Source organism: Cricetulus griseus, chromosome 4, assembly GCF_003668045.3.
Source record: "Cricetulus griseus strain 17A/GY chromosome 4, alternate assembly CriGri-PICRH-1.0, whole genome shotgun sequence".
Lineage (NCBI taxonomy): Eukaryota > Metazoa > Chordata > Mammalia > Rodentia > Cricetidae > Cricetulus > Cricetulus griseus.
Genome location: NC_048597.1, coordinates 33,609,547 through 33,625,786, shown reverse-complemented (window position 1 = coordinate 33,625,786; position 16,240 = coordinate 33,609,547). Strand labels below are relative to the sequence as shown.

Genomic DNA, 16,240 nt, shown 5'->3' with positions numbered 1-16,240 from the left:
ATACCTAATGCAAACTAGAGTCCATTGTTCCAGAGAGCAGGGTTGGTAGGTCCCCCAATTCAGGCAAGAGGGGAAAGGTTATTATATATTTTCTACCTATTGACATAAATGTTTGTAGCATTTGCAATATTTTTTTAATCTGGTGAACCATTTCCAAACGTTGGCAGGTTTATGTTTGTAGACTATTCTGCACTTTGTCATCAAAGCCAAAAAAGTCTGTTGACCTTTGAAGAAAGAAACTCTTGATTCCACCTCAAATTCCCTGTCTTCAGAGCACAGCCACGGCTCAGGAGATCTCAGGAAATATTTCTGTATTTCCATATATATGATTATGACTTAACTATGAGTATATATACATATATCTGTATTAACCAACCAGCTGAAACCTTATACGAACTTCTGAGAGATGTTCTAAGTAGATTCACAGGTCTAAGTGCTTTTCAAATACCTGCTGGCCTGATTATTTAAATGCTAGATATACAGGTGGCTTTCAGTAGAAATTTTAAAATATGGCTTGTAGAATTTGTTCTGCTCTTTTTTTAGGAACAGTAAGCAAGAAATTATTTTCCAGCATAGTGTTTTCACATTTCCTTTTTGGAATATGTCTTATTTATCTCTATAATACCCTTCCCCCCCAAAGTTCATAGCCTATTAAGTCATGCAACATCAAATATGGAATCTATACCTGGGGCCTGTGGACAGATGTGTGACAGCCCAGCCATATCTGGAAGCACAGCTCTCTTACATAGTGACTGAGTATCACTATTTTTGGTTACAATCATAAAGAACTTACATTCATTGAATAACACATCTGTTATACAGATTCAAAGGAAGTCAAGGGAAGGTTACTGCATCATCCATTTCTTTAATCATATAACAGCTAGAATGACCAAGAAATGCCAGCGTTCAGATAATTTTTAAATGATGTATAATGAAGTGTACACATTACCTTTCATACTCATAATGTATCAGAAACAAAAGAAATCAATAAAAAAGCAAAACATAAGCTTTTAATATTTGAAACAGTTGTAAGAATTTTTTATTTTAATTTCAGTAATGATATTCTGGTTTAGTTCCAGTTGAGTATTTCATGAGGGACAAAGAGATGGGACTTTATTTTTTTTTCTTGGTGTGTGTGTGTGTGTGTGTGTGTGTGTGTGTGTGTGTGTGTGTGTGCGCGCGCGCGCGTGTGTATGTGATTTTTTTCAAGATAGGGTTTCTCAGTGTAAAGTTCTGACCATCCTCACATCTGCTTTGTAGACCAGTCTGGCCTCGAACTCACAGAGATCTGCCTGCCTCTGCCTCCCGAGTGCTGGGACTAAAAGTGCACACCACACCCACCTGGCTGAGATTTTCAAATATGAAAACAGTTCTCCAGACCCCACTCATGCTGCAGAATTAGAAAAGAACTCTCTCTTTCTGGGAGATAGACAAAAACACATTAGAGTTGATATTAAGTGTGCTAATATAAAATGAAGGTGTGCCTGAACTTTGGGTTAACTTTGGATTAAATTTTTAAATACACAGCAGTTCTTTTTTTAATTTTTATTTTATTTTATTAGTTCAAATTAGGAACAAGCTTGCTTCAGATGTCAATCCCTTCTCCCTCTCCCTCCCCTCCCCTGCAACATCCCACCTGCCCCTAGCCATCCCCCCTCCACTCCCCAGGCAAGGTAAGGCCCTCAAAAGGGGCTCCCCAACGTCTACCACATCATCCTGGGCCAGGCCTAGGCCCTTCCCCATTACACGGCAGTTCTTAAATGGTTGCTTTGAAGGAGTCAGTTAAAGGTCTCAGGATATTTTCTTATGGCTGCATAGTATGTGATAGTAAAGCGTGTACATGAATGCTATCTAGTCAATTCTGGACATGTAATTCTACAAACAGGGCTGCAATAAAAATAGATGGAGAAACTTCCTTGTGCAAGTCCTTCCATGGATGTGCCCATGTTTGTTTGCCAGGCTGAAATCCTGTAAGTGGACTTGTCCCTGATAGAGATTTCTAAATTGCATTTAGAAAGCTTAGTCAGATGACACCTAGTAAATCCTCCCTTGCAAAGCACAGTTGTAGCCTCGGCCAAACAGTATTTAATGGATAAATGATTGCCAGTTTTATAGGTAAACCAGTGCTCTATTATGCTACTATGGTTACTTTGATTATTTGTGTGAATATTTTTCACAGGACTATTGCCAGTTTTTAATTATGGAGATGAAATGGCTTTGACTTTAAACTCTTGAAGCTTCATGTATTGTGCAGTTTTGCATTGACTCTTCCAATTCTTGGCTAAGTTTTCCTGATTTTAAACTAGTTTTGATAATATAGGAGTCAGCTTTTCACTCAGTGAACCTTTTCATTACAAACAGAGTAGCCCTTTCCATCTGTCTTCAAGCCCTGTGAATTTGTATTTTTGCTTCAAAAGTGAAACCGCAGGCGGAGTTCCGTTTCTCATTTACCACTTCTCTACCTGAGCTGTTAGTTTTGTTTTTGCTGGAGACTGAGGGCAAGTGAGAGGGCATCTTACCCAGTCAGTCATGGTATCTGGAACATTCTTCAGAGATGTTTGCTTTGCTCACCTCCTCCTCCTCCTCCTCCTCCTCCTCCTCCTCCTCCTCTCTCTCTCTCTCTCTCTCTCTCTCTCTCTCTCTCTCTCTCTCTCTCTCTCTCTCCTTAGTTTTGTTTTCTCCAGTTAGGGTTTCTCTGTGTAACTGCCCTGGCTGTCCTGTCCTGGAACTAGCTCTATAGACCAAGCTGGCCTCTGCCTCTGCCTCCCGGGTGCTAGGATTAAAGACGTGCCTCACCGAGGTTGACTGCACATCTCTTCAGTTTGTCCTTTGAAAATAATTGAAAAACTGGCCAGAATTCCTCTTGTGTTTAAAATGATCTATAAGAGTCTAAAACAACTTTTATGAAGAGAGACAGTGTTTTCACTGGGCATGCCACGTAAACACTTCCTTGAGGGACTGATCACAACTCAGGAGGTGAATACAGCTGGCTCTCTATTAGCTGAAGTAATAAGCAATTGGGAGCTGTACAGAATAAGCAAGCGTGCATGTTTCATCAGCACTGGAAAAGACCAAAGACATTTATTTGACTTGTAATCTTCTTAAATATAACAGGCTCTACTTGAGTATCAATCAGTACTTCATTCTTGTTTTGCATGTTCTTTTCTTTGTTTAACAGCAACACTGTATTCCATATTTTATGAAATAGAGAACAGTTACATTCAGCTCAAGTAATTTATCTAGAATACTAGTAAAAAGGTGAAAGATTTAATTGTCCTGAGAAACCACAATAAGATACTTAATCATAGTAACAATATTTAATAGATGCTTATCAGCCATGATAGATTTGTATACTTAAGTATGCATATCTGAGAAAGTGTTTTTTTGTGAGTAATTGCATTATCTTCTCTAACAAGCATACATACAATAGGGAGATTTAACAAATTATCACAATACATTGTTTATGATGAACACTATATGTTTAGTTTAGTGTGTGTGATATGATTGTTTTTAAGGAACCCCACTGATCTATAGCATAAAAATCACATGTTCAAACCACAAGCATATTGAGAAGAGTAATGAATCATTTAGCTAGAGTGAGGCCATATACTTAGGATTGACATCTCATTTAGGCTCATTTTCTGTAATTCAGGCAGTTTTTCTGAATTTTACACTTCACTAAATTGCTATGGAGTTGATTAAGTTATTCTGGAATCGACAAATTCAAGAATATGTGACAATTTCACAAATGATTTCCATTAATTGCAGAGGTCCGTGCTTTATAAGGAACAGAGCAAAGTTGAGTTTGCTGAGGACTAGCAGGAAAAAAAATTTTAAAGGTAGTGTTTAGTGTTATATCATTTTTATGCATAAAATTTATTTGATGTACAAACAACTTACAGTTCATGCCTTATACATAATCAAGAGCAAACAAAAAGATGCATTTTGGAACACACATCAAAAACATGCTAGGATGGAGAATATTTTATACTTCCTTTGAGTGAGCAATGAGACAAAAGTTAAGTATTTTCTAAAAAGAATTGATAAGCACTAATAAAGTGTTAAATTTACTATCAATGTTGACAGGTATGGAGTACTATTGCTAAAGACAAATTTTTAGAAGGGAGTGATAGGAGACTAGTTAATTACTAAACTTTCTTACTCAGACACAAAAATAACCAAGAAAAGTTAAACTGGTAACATCAGCTAAAGACATACAACAAATCATAAAGTTAGGTTAACATTGTGTTCCATGTCTTCTGAATTGACAGTTGTCTAACTGGACTGTAGTTCAACTTAATCATATATAGCCAAGTAAGAAAGGTCCCATGATAATTTTACATTAGGGCTTTAAAAATCTTGTGCATACTAGCTTAACATATATAGGAAGTAGACTGTTGGAATTGAAAATTCACTGTGTCCTAAGAACCCATTTTAATAGATTGGTGTAGTAGGCATTTAAAGAAGGGTTTTGGGGGGCTCTCTAGTCATATTTTATAACACAATTATAACTTATCAATTCAGTTATGAAATACAGTTTTATTGTGGAAATGATTAAAATAACCAGAAACAACAAGGGCAACTCATTGTAAGGTAGATTTTTTTTTTTTTAAATCTGCAAAATAAAATCAGAATATTGGAAGGATCTTCCCTCTGGACAACACTATATAAATTCCAGCCATAATTACATTGTCTTCAATAAAAAATAATAAATGACTTAAAGCAACTGATCACAGGAATTTGCAGAAGAAAATTCAAGCCAATTTAAGGAAGCCAAAGAAATTGGATTATCTAGAAAATGCAAATAGTGTAGCAGTTTGAATGACCCTCTGCCTTTTCCAGTCTGACAAGGCTGCGGCCATCGTCCTGTTAGCAGGCCTCACCAGTGGCATGACTTTTAAAAATAAATTTACAGTTATTTTAGTATTGCCTGGCTTTTGTGAATGAGCTCTGTAGAAAAACCGAGGCTTGCTTTTTATAAGGCCAGACACAGCCGACAAGTCATTTCTCAATTCTGAGATTGCCAGCAAGGAAGGAGAGTGATTTGAGGGGTTGAAATGAATCACAGGGTAAGATTTCTTCCACCCACTATCACATACCATGCTTTCTGCATTATAAAAAAAAAAAGAATTAGTTTGTGACTCCACTGGTAGACGATTCTTAGTCATTCGCATAGCTTCCCTCATCACTGTGACGGTCAGCACAGAAGTGATTTGACATGTCAGAGTGGACACATGACTCGAATGTCAAGAAGCATCAGGTTAGTCTGAATCTTCAGATGCGTGTCTGGGACTGCTTTCATTACATTTATGTGAAAACTGATCATTGATGATCAGGTAACACTTTATCAAGGGTTTAATGGAGCACTTCTTTGGGGATAAATTCAAAAAAACTACTTCAGGAATGCTTTGAACATTGGTATACTTTTGGTTTTGTCGTTAAGAGACATAGAATAGCTTAAGTAAATGAAAACAAGCAACCTTACCATATTGCTTCAGATTATTACTGTTATTTTGTTTTTACCAATCTTGGGTGTAACCTGCAAGATACAGTATGTTAGGATGCCAGATTTATCTCCTAAAAATTCTTGGCAGTGTGTGTTGTTTATTTGATTCTGATACTGGTTGTTAGAACAGTTAAGACCAGACATGAATGACAGTGCCTATAGTGATAGCTCAGGTTTTCTCCCAATGACTTTCTCAGTGACTCTAGATGATTATTAAGGTGTTTCGTTGTTCTGTATGATAAAAATGTACCCTTGGTGTTCTGTGTTCAGCTTTTGCTTAAGTTTTGAAGAACTGTTCAACTATTTGGAATCAAATTTTGAAGTTTCTCGGAAAATTTTATTTGCTATGGTTTACACAGTCTTTTTTTTCTATAAACGCAACAATCTATTAAATAGCTGTATGTTAACTACTGGTATTAATGTTATTATAGTTAATATTTTAATATGAAAAATACTTATAAAAGGGCATAATATTTTATTTTGTGACAGTGAATAACAATAAACAAATTGAATACTTTGTCTAACCAAAATCTGTACTTTCAGCTTTAAAATAGGTTCAGTATAAGAACATGTCCAGTAGAGATTGTTCTTACTGTGAGAGATACTTGGGGACATTAGATAAGCTGGTCTCTGAAAATAATCTGTATTTTATTATTTCTAAGTCCAACATTTAGCAATAAAAAAAGTAATTCATTTAGGCCAACAATGGGTCCAAACCCCCACGTTTTCTGGAGCCAAAGCCCAAGCTTACAATAGCCCACTTGCAGGTGTGGTCTTTTGTTGTTGCCATTAACTGCATTTTGATTTTTTGTTTTAAATATGGGTGTAAGCTGACTCAGTAAGTATTGTATTAGGTAAGGAGACCCAGCAAGGCCTTTGGGAGAGTGTAAGACACTAGTACCACTTCTGTTACAGTTCTTTTTCTTTGGCTGGATACAGAACATCCCATGTCATCTTGAAATTATATATACCAAGCAAAAGAATTGTTAAAGCAATGTGCAGCGCTAACATTTTAATTAGAACCCCAAGTGATAATCTGCATGGGGGTGGGCCCTAGCCTCCAAGCTCCAATTACATTAGTAGTAACATTTTCATTTGATAACTAGATGACAGGTAATTAGAAACATGTAATTACAACAAATTCCAATTCTAATTTATAAAGGCAATGAAAACAAACAGCATATTAAAACCTTAAAAAGCAGCTACCATCGCATTATAATAAGCTGTATTGTTACTACTTTTTTTTTTTTTTTTTTTTTTTTTTTTTTTTTTTTTTTTTTTAACAAGGCAAAGGTCAAACCTTGCACCATGCTTCCTTGTTAACATATTTTAGATCAGGTGATGAGGTGAGTTCCAGTTCATAAACTCAGTGCAAAGTGGCTTTATCTTCATGAACTTTTCCTGCCACACCAAAGCTGTCAGGAATGGCCTGGGATAAAAGCCAATGCTGGAGGGAGACGAAGACTCACCAGACAGACTAGTAAACAGGACCAGAATCCATCCCAGTAACTCAGGAACTGTGAGCTACAGAGTACAAGTGAGCTTCTTTGTTGTCCTGTATCCCACTACCTTCGGATGAAAGTGTCTCTTCAAAAGACAGCCCAGTGTGAACAGTGGGGTGGATGGTCTTGAAAGGCCTGAAGGTGCACTGACACACACGAAGAATCAGCCTATGAGTTCAAGGACAATGGAGTTTGTATTTTCCCTTGCTGACTTGATTGCCACGTAAGAGCACGTAGCTGAAAAGGCAGCACAACACAGGAGCTCTTCAGGAGGACTTTAATAAATTCAACACTTCCTTGGGTTTATGAAGCAATATCAATTTCATCTTTAATGCTTTTTTCTTTCTCCATTGCTGACAATACCCAACTTCCTAGGAGTGCCAACAGAGCTTGAAATGTCACTGAAATATTGCTCCCTTCAGAGCGATACAGACCTCTTCCTCCGCCTGATAAAATCCTCTGCATGGATGAGGTTGGAAAGAGCCTTAATGAGGTGACTGTCTGATGTCTCAGTGCTGCTCCCAAAGTCATAGTTCTTCAGACAAGGGCACAGACGGTGTACAATAGCCCGACGGATATAGCTGTCAAAGACATAGTAAATGAAAGGGTTGACGCAGCTGTTGGCAAATGCCAAGGGGCCACTCACCTCCATGGCCAGCTGAAAAGACTCCAAAGAGAACTGGTGTTCTGGCTGCAACCTTGAAACAATGGCCAGGAGCTTGAATGTATTAAAAGGCAACCAGGAGAAGATGAAGGCTGCCACGACAATAATGATGGTCTTTATGGACTTCTTCAGCTTTTTGTTATGCTTTCCTGACTGCTGGTAATGAGCACACAGCCTCCTTGTGATGCAACAGTAACAGGTCAAAATGCTCAGTAGGGGGACAAAGAAGGTGACAATTAAGGCTACCAGATGCCACATCAGTTTTAGTGGAGTGGGTTCCTCCTCTGCACAGTACGGCTTGCCATCCATGTGAGTGAGCTCCCTGGCCAGAAGAGTGGGCAGTCCCAGGAGGCAGGAGATAATCCAGACACTGGCGCAGACTGTGTACGCACAGTTTCTCCTTCTCAGTCTTCTGGATAAGGCTGGGCACATGATGGCCAGGTAGCGGTCCATGCTCATGCAAGTGAGTAAGAAGACACTGCAGTGCATGTTCACTGAGATCACGTAGGAGCTGCCTTTGCACAGGAAAGATCCAGTCCTCCACAGTCCCAGAGAGGCTTCCTTATCCACCCAAAGGGGCAGCGTGACAAGGAAAATGAAGTCAGAGGCAGCCAGGTTGAGGATGAAGATGTCGATCAATCTTCGGCTGCCACGTTTGAAATGCAGTGCAACCATGAGGATGAAATTCCCTAATACTCCAGTCAGGAACACGGCTGAGTAAAAGATAGGGAGAAAGACAGATGTGTAGGAGATGTGGGGAAGAGTCTCCACGATAGGATGGTCTGTGCCTGTAGCTTCATAGTAATCCAGGTAAAGAAGGGTTGCTGTTGGGTCCATCACTGAAGTCGGATGCGGAATCTGGTAAGCGTTCTTACCTGCCATGTGTCTTATGAACTTGAGAACTCAAGGGATCGTCTAGATGCAGTCTCTCTCTCTCTCTCTCTCTCTCTCTCTCTCTCTCTCTCTCTCTCTGCCTCTCTCTGCTCTCTCCGTCTCTATCTCTCCCTCTCTTTCAAGATCTTGGACAAACATGAAAACAGGTAAAAAAATGTAGTTTCTGCCAGTCTTCTGAAGGCCCACAAGTAGCACCCCTGTGATTGGTGTTGGCTGTGGTTGTGGTTTTCTTTCTTTGTGCTCGCCTGTGAAACTTAGGTGTTTTTTTTTTTTCTTCTTTATTTAAGGTGTTTGATTGGTTTTCTTAAATCCAGAAATTAAGAAATGAATCAACATTTTTATTTTCACTTCTTTAAAAGAATGTGGCTTTTTGACACCAAATTATTTGATTGCAGCCTTCTATGTCACCTTTAAAATACTGTTACAGAATTGTATACTGCTGATGAAGACGCCCTATTTTCTCACGGTGTTGGTACACACACACACACACACACACACACACACACACACACACTTAGGTTTTCACTGCATACAGAGGGAATTGTAACCTTCCTAAACTATGAGGTTCACACACACAGCAAACATTATGATTGCAATTAAGGCATGGAATTATTCCCATTTATCTAGCTCTTTTGTTTCATAATCAGTCGTATCTTGATAAACTCATTTTGAAAATCCTTTGGATTGCATTTTGTACTTTTATTTATGATTTTAGGATTTATTTCTATCATCCATTCATTTCTCTCTCCCCTTTCCTTTCTTGTTTTCTCTTCCCCTTTCCCTCTCCTGCCTTGTCTCTCTCCATTTCTTTCCTTTTCTCTCCCTTTCTTCCTCTCCTTTCCCTCCTCCTTTCTGTCTTTCTTTTTCTCTGTGGATCAATGCCAAATCTAGCTATAGGTGCTACTGTGATTTATGGAGACTACAAACATGTTTTAAAAGCACTAACTTAGATTTTTACTTTCTCATTTGCTATTGTAACTCAATCACAAAGTTCTCTTTTATTTCAGGGTTACATCTCCAAATACAAGAGACTTTCCTTTTGCAAATCATAGCTACCTTCATTTCTGCCTCTTCTCGGTGCTGTGCTACATCTTTGCAGCAGTGATTTTTCTTTTTTTGAGATAGGATCTTACTGTGCACCCAGGGAGGCCTTGAACTTAACACCTTTCTACTTCATCTTCCCAAATACTGGGAATAAAGGTGTTTGCTACTGTTTTTTTTTTTTTTTTTTCTTTCAAACCACCACCTTTCAGTGAGTGTCTCCACACATCAGTGAATTGGCAACAGATGCAAATACTGTATAAAATGCCTCCATAGGAGAGTTGCTTGCTTCAGAATTTCAGTACAATAAAATATTTGAGGAACAAACTAAAACAGAAGGCACGTTTTCATGTGTATTCCTTTTTCTCATATATAGAGATCATAGCAAAATATAACAACCTTTTAAATTGACTCCACTGATTTCAATTCTTCACCTTCTGACCTATGTTGAGTATCTTATCCTCACCTCCTTCCATCTGACTTAATGCTCAAAAGTTCGGTTTCATGGTCACTATTGTCCAGAAGAAGGGATGCTACATATTTGAAGTCCTTTCTACCGAAGGAGCATTTTTTTTTTTTAAATATATGGTATGCTGAAAAGACCCATTGGCTTTCCCTCCTTGTGGTCTCAGGTCACTTCTGAACTCTGAGACCAGGCAAGGGGCCTACGATTATGGAAGGAAGAGGACTTCTCTCCCATGCAGCCAGTCAAGAAGTCACTCGGGAGTTGACCTAAGGGGTGACTTGTCTTCTCCTTTGTCCCCAACTGTTCTGTGCCGTTCATTCTTGTCATGGGGGGATATATTATTTGCTAAATATAGACTGTAGTTCAGAGAAACTAATTAACAGTTTGACATTTCTGGGACAGAAATCCTTCCCACTGGGTAAACTTTAATTATTTAAGAGAATAATTCATTTTTTTCAAATTGTTTGAAGTAGGACAATATTTACATGGAAAAAAAGAGTCATTTAAAACAGAATACTTAAGCACTGCATCTATATGAGCTTGTGTTGAAGGGTCAGTCACAGAAATGTTCTGTAGTTGTGCAGTCAGAAGTTATTGTGCATTTGATAACATAAGGCTGATTTGGGTATAAGCGTTTCTTGGTTTTTTGTTTTGTTTTGAGATAGGGTTTCTTTGTGTAGCCCTGGCTGTCCTGGAACTCACTCTGTAGACCAGGCTATCCTCCAACTCAGAGATCCACCTGCCTCTGCCACCCGAGTGCTGGGATTGATGGCATACGGCATGGCTGCCTGGCAAGGGACTGGGACTTTTTAACCCTTAGATATGTGTCAAGAACATATCTTGGCACTAGTGAGATGGGCTTGGCTATTTGTAAACATTTGCTTCCAAGCTTGATAACTTGAATTTGATCTCGGGAAGCTATTTGATAGGAGAGGACTGACCCTACAAGCATTCCTTCACGTACCTGCTTACCTACATACACACACATACAACACACACACACACACACACACTATAATAAAAATTTTAAAGGAATTAAAATATAAAAATGGAAAAGGATTTATGTTTCTATTTTGGAGAAAAATATTAGTTTAATGGTATGTACACCTGTAGACGAAAATAGACCTGCTAGTTGGGTGAGGTAGCACACGCCTTTAATTCAGCACTCAGGAGGCAGAGGCAGGTGGATCTCTGTGAGTTCAGGGCCAGACTGGTCTACATAGTGAGTTTCAGGACAGCCAGGACTATATAGAGAGATCCAGTCTCAAACAAACAAACAAACAAAAGAGAAAAAGAAACTCGCTAAACATTTACAATTTTATTTAATCTCTGTAGGCCTAAATTTTCTTTCAGGCTTCTGAAGTTGCTGAGCTAGGGGGTGTAAACCATATCTAATGAATCTGACATTTATCAAAGCCTTGAAGCAGATATAGATAAGGTGATTAGCTTTATCATAGGTGGCAACTCTGAATATGACATGTGGTGAAACATGAGAATGAGCATTCTTCATAATGAGAATATCCACCATGGATCCATATTATCTCCTCCAGACCTACATTAGGAAACACATGGGCTGTTTCATGCTAAAGGTGGGGAGAAAGTAGCATGATTCTTGGCTTTTAGTAACATAGAATAACATGCTGGCATAGAAGAAAACCCACAATAAAGGCTGGCTGTAAAATAAGGGAAGTTCCAAGAAACCTGAGTGCAAGGGTCATTTTTAGCACTTTGAACATCCTTTAAAATACACATGCAGATACTAATGATAAAGTAGCCAGTTAAAAAGTCAAAAGCATCAGTGAGCCTATAAGCATGTGAAAAGGTAATATAGACAAACTTCCTTCAAGAAGAAAACCAGGACGAAAGTATTAGTAATTTAATTGAAGTTTGCATGCACCTCTTGAGGACAGATTTTCACTGAACAACAACAGCAAAACACTCAAATTTTCTTCCCCATCCCTGCCAGAAATGGTTCCATTGGATTCTTGTTTGTGTTATTTATGTTATTCTTTTTGAGACAGGCTCTTACTATGTACACCAACCTGACCTCAATGTCCCAGAGATCTGCCTGCCTCTGCCTCCTGAGTGCTGGCATTAAAGGCATGTGTCACTACTGCCTGGCTCTAATTATGGATTCTTAAAACCTATTTAGGTTTATAAACTCAGTCACTGGGGATGCAGCCTAGGATGCTGTATTTAACACATGAAAGTTTAGAAGCATAAAATAAACACCACAATATGCTGTGCTTTGTAATTACTTTGGCCATTTTTCCCCCAAAGCTTAAAGATATGTCAAAAGCTGAAACCTGTATAAGGATTTTAACCTGGAGTTTGCAACATTTTAGGATTTTTATTTTTAATTTCTAGTCTCTACTTTGGTTCAATCCCTAAGATATGTTCAGAACTGGATAAGAAGTTGAACAAGAAGAGGTAGGTTTACTCCATTGAGACATTTGCTCAGGTGAGTCTACTATCCCATTATATGGCTGTAACTGCAGTTTGCAGGCTCCAACTTACAAGAATTGGTTAAACATTATATAAGAATAGAGGCAATCCAATTAATTTGTAACCTCTGCCATTGTGATTAAATTACTTTGGCTTCGTTCCACCTATCAGATCTGACCCCCCCCAAAAGCTGGTTGATATGTCATCAGATTAAATACAAAAAGTGAGGCACAAAGTCATTTCAGATGTAAGTCTTATGTTCACGTGTGTTCTGCTTACAGGTCCCAGGATAAATGGCAAGGAGCTTGAAGCAAACTATTTCTTTTCTTACAGACATGCAATTATCTATATTTAAAAATACTCTCTTCTTCACTTCTTTTTTTTTAAGTGAGAAGTTTTATTGGAAAGGATAAGATGGGGGAAGGAAACAGAAAAGAGGTAAAGAGACAGAGAGACAGAGAGACAGAGAGAAGAGGGAGACAGGAAAAGTCCTGTCTGCCCCAGGGGAACAGCAGGAAAAAGCTCTTCTTCACTTCTTATATGAATGCAATAAAGTATGCAATCATTTAAATAGTGAACTTTAAGGAAACAGTTCACACTCTAAGAGGTTTTTTTTTTATTTCTAAAGTTACTTGGGGATATTAGAATTTAGTAAAATAGCATAGCAAACAAGGAGTGATATATTTGCTGTAATCAGTGAATCCCATTTAGCTTATTATTTCCCTTGTTGACTCATGTTTACATGGATAACAATTATGCTATTATTCCAGAAGAATATGCTTTAGGCCTCTTTGTCATAGTAGATTTTCAGATGGCAAGATGGCTCACTGGGTAAAAAAACGCCTGCTGCCAAGCCTGCTGACCAGGTTTTGATTTCCTGAAACCACATGATGGGAGGAGACATTCCACTATCACAAAGTGTCCTCTGACTTCCATCTGTGTACTGATAGCAGATGCATTCCCATATGCATATACACCATATGCACGCAAATAAAACCGGATTTATGTTCTACATAACAAATTATTTATGTTAATATCCTTGCCAATACAACACAGTAGACGAGTCAGACACTCCTGGCTGCAGTATGTGGCCCATAAAGGCTTATAAGCCAGGATTAAATTATGCTTGGATTTGGAGAGCCATTTCCAAAGAACGAGAACATTTCAAAATCCCCCGGAATAGCTTCCATTCTACACTAGCCTTACCATTTCATCACATATTAAACTAACACGGAGAGATGTTTGTAGTTAACATAGCACACTTTTGTTTGCTTTATACAAATGTTTTAATTCAGTGCATCATGTTAAATCAGAAGCAACCCACAAACAAATAGATCTGAATATATTATGTATACTCAATCTCTGCCTCTGCTGACAAATCTATGATAACTGTTTTTTGAAGTTACATTCCTATCCTTTCAGTTGACTAATGAGTCATAAAATTTAAGGCTTAAGTAGTGGTTTAACTAATGGGGACTGGGGTGCAGAAGGACCCATGGTCTTTTAAAATAAAGTACAATTTTAACTAACTTTCTCATTTCCAAATGCTTATTTACTATTGTCTAGCACAAGCAATAGGAATCAAACAACTATAATTTGTTGCACCTTGAGGCACTTAATAGGATTTGCTAAATGAAAAGAATGGAGTTTAATATTTTGCAATAGGACCCCAGACCTTAGTAAGCCCCCAGATAGTAGCACAAAATGGAAGTACCATTCAGGCCACAAAACTGAGCACATACATATACACTGGCCAAGAGTAAAACAAAGACTCAATCCATCAAAGTCCATAGTTCTGTAAAAGTCTCTAAATGTACTAACTTTGCTTTTTAGCTTCTGCAGTTCTGCTTCTTGCTAACTGCTCTTGCTAATGAACTCAACCAGAACATAATTTTTGTGCTTAGAAGTGGCTCACTCTCAGAAAGGCTCAGGGCTGCACTGGGATCCTGAACACCCAGTGTAGTCGCTGACCAGCTAATTAAGATTTTTTATTGGCTTACACCCATGTCTAAGTTGTGTTCTCTGGTGAATAGACACAAGAATTTTAAGATACATTTTTATTTGCTTTTTATTTTTCTGAATCAAGTCTTGTCATTGATCTAGAGTGAACAGATACAAAGCAATTCTGATCAAGACTTTGGGGTTTGGCTAGGACTCAGAAACTATTTCTAGTTTCCTTTCTGAGCTCCAAAGTTTATAAGAAAAAAACAGGACAAGTATTTGAGATTAATACAACATAGCTACGTTTTGATTAACATAAGTTTTGGTTTCTAACAGCAAACAATAAAAAAGAAGAGTTGTATTTAAGAATATTAGAGAACCCAGGATGGAAGAGAGTTGTACAAAGGATATTATCTAAATACATAGATCTTCTGTTACTGGGCTCATTTATAGTGCACTTATCTATAACACCTTCCTCCTGAAAACTAGAAACATCAAATTCAGCAAATTTCACTAGATGCCTAGTTTGAAGCCTATAACCCATTATCCTGAATGGTTGCTAGGCTGTACTTGGTCAATAATGCATATGAGCAGCTGGTGTTCCCAAATAGCTCAGCAAGAAATAGGAGCAAAAATTTATCTCTAATAATTGATGATAGGTCTGTTTTGCCAACCCACAAAACATAGTATAAATAAAAATTGGAAAACACCAAAGATTCAGAGATAAAACAGAAATGTGAATGTGTGGTTGGTGGGACTGTGTGTCAGAAGGAAGTTCAGGTCTTCTGTGTCAAGCCATTCTGAGTGGCCAAAACCTCAAACACACACTTCCATGTTGACACTAAGTTTGTGATTAAAAGGTGTCAAGTGAGTCCAGGCATTCTGCAGAGTTTGGAGGATGAAAGCAACATTCTCCTTCATAGAGCCCTTACCTTAAACATTTATCCCTGTGTCATTATTAGTGTACTGTGACCCCAGGAGCAGAGGACTAACCAAGCACTTCAGAAATATTTTCCTGGCTAGTTGTTCCTAGTCACTTGGTAGTTAGTTAGTAGACAGGTCCAGAAGTCATCTGAAGTGAGTAAGGACACCTGTACCTCTATTCAAGACAGGCTTTTCTTCTTCGCTGGGAGAATCAGGAGTTTTAAAAAAGCTGTTTATGCTAATCATATTCAAACACTGTAGACATTCATTTGTAAATAATGCTTTAACAGCTCTTTAATAATCACCAGGTCCCTGCCTGATGTTTTATACATTTTCTCATCTGTTCCTTCCAATGATCACATAGGATAGATGCCATTTTCAAATATACATATACTGGAAAAAAAACACAATTCTATCTTAAAGATTATTAATTGTCTAAAGTCATAAAATTAGTTTACTCACTTAAGTGCTCACGTTTGCCTAGTGGGCTTCAGTTTCTCCATCTATAAACATAGGCTGTTTCTTCTGTTCTTCTTGAAATGTCCCTTTTACCTGCACTGGTTGAGCAAATTACTCCAGTAAGTAGACTTCTAATGAAGGCCAGTGGATGAAGATGTCTGGCACATAAATGCATTGGCAAATCTGACTATACATCATTCACTATTCACACACACCCATCGAGCTCTCAAACTGATGCCTGTGGCAAATTTGCTTTAAATTTTTTTTTTTTTATTTTCAAAAGAGGGTTTCTTGGTGTAACAGCCATGACTGTCCTGGAACTCACTCTATAGACCAGGCTGGCCTCAAACTCACAGAGGTCTGCCCGTCTTTGCCACCCAAGTGCTGGTCTTAAACGT

The 16,240-nt window shown here is 38.1% G+C and overlaps 1 protein-coding gene across 6 annotated transcripts in view; it reads right to left on the bottom strand.

Annotated features, from left to right (window-relative positions):
• Gpr15 (G protein-coupled receptor 15) overlaps positions 1-16,240 on the bottom strand; it is a 40,394-nt gene that overhangs the window by 14,534 nt on the left and 9,620 nt on the right. For 3 of the 6 annotated variants that reach the window (XM_035444440.1, XM_035444439.1, XM_035444441.1), the window contains one exon: positions 6,745-15,940. In XM_035444440.1, coding sequence (XP_035300331.1) covers positions 7,427-8,554 — 1,128 coding nt within the window. In that variant the 5' untranslated portion in view covers positions 8,555-15,940 and the 3' untranslated portion in view covers positions 6,745-7,426. Of the gene's footprint in view, positions 1-6,744; positions 15,941-16,240 lie in introns of those variants that run through there. The other 3 variants (XR_004769880.1, XR_004769881.1, XM_035444442.1) reach the window with 2 other exon arrangements.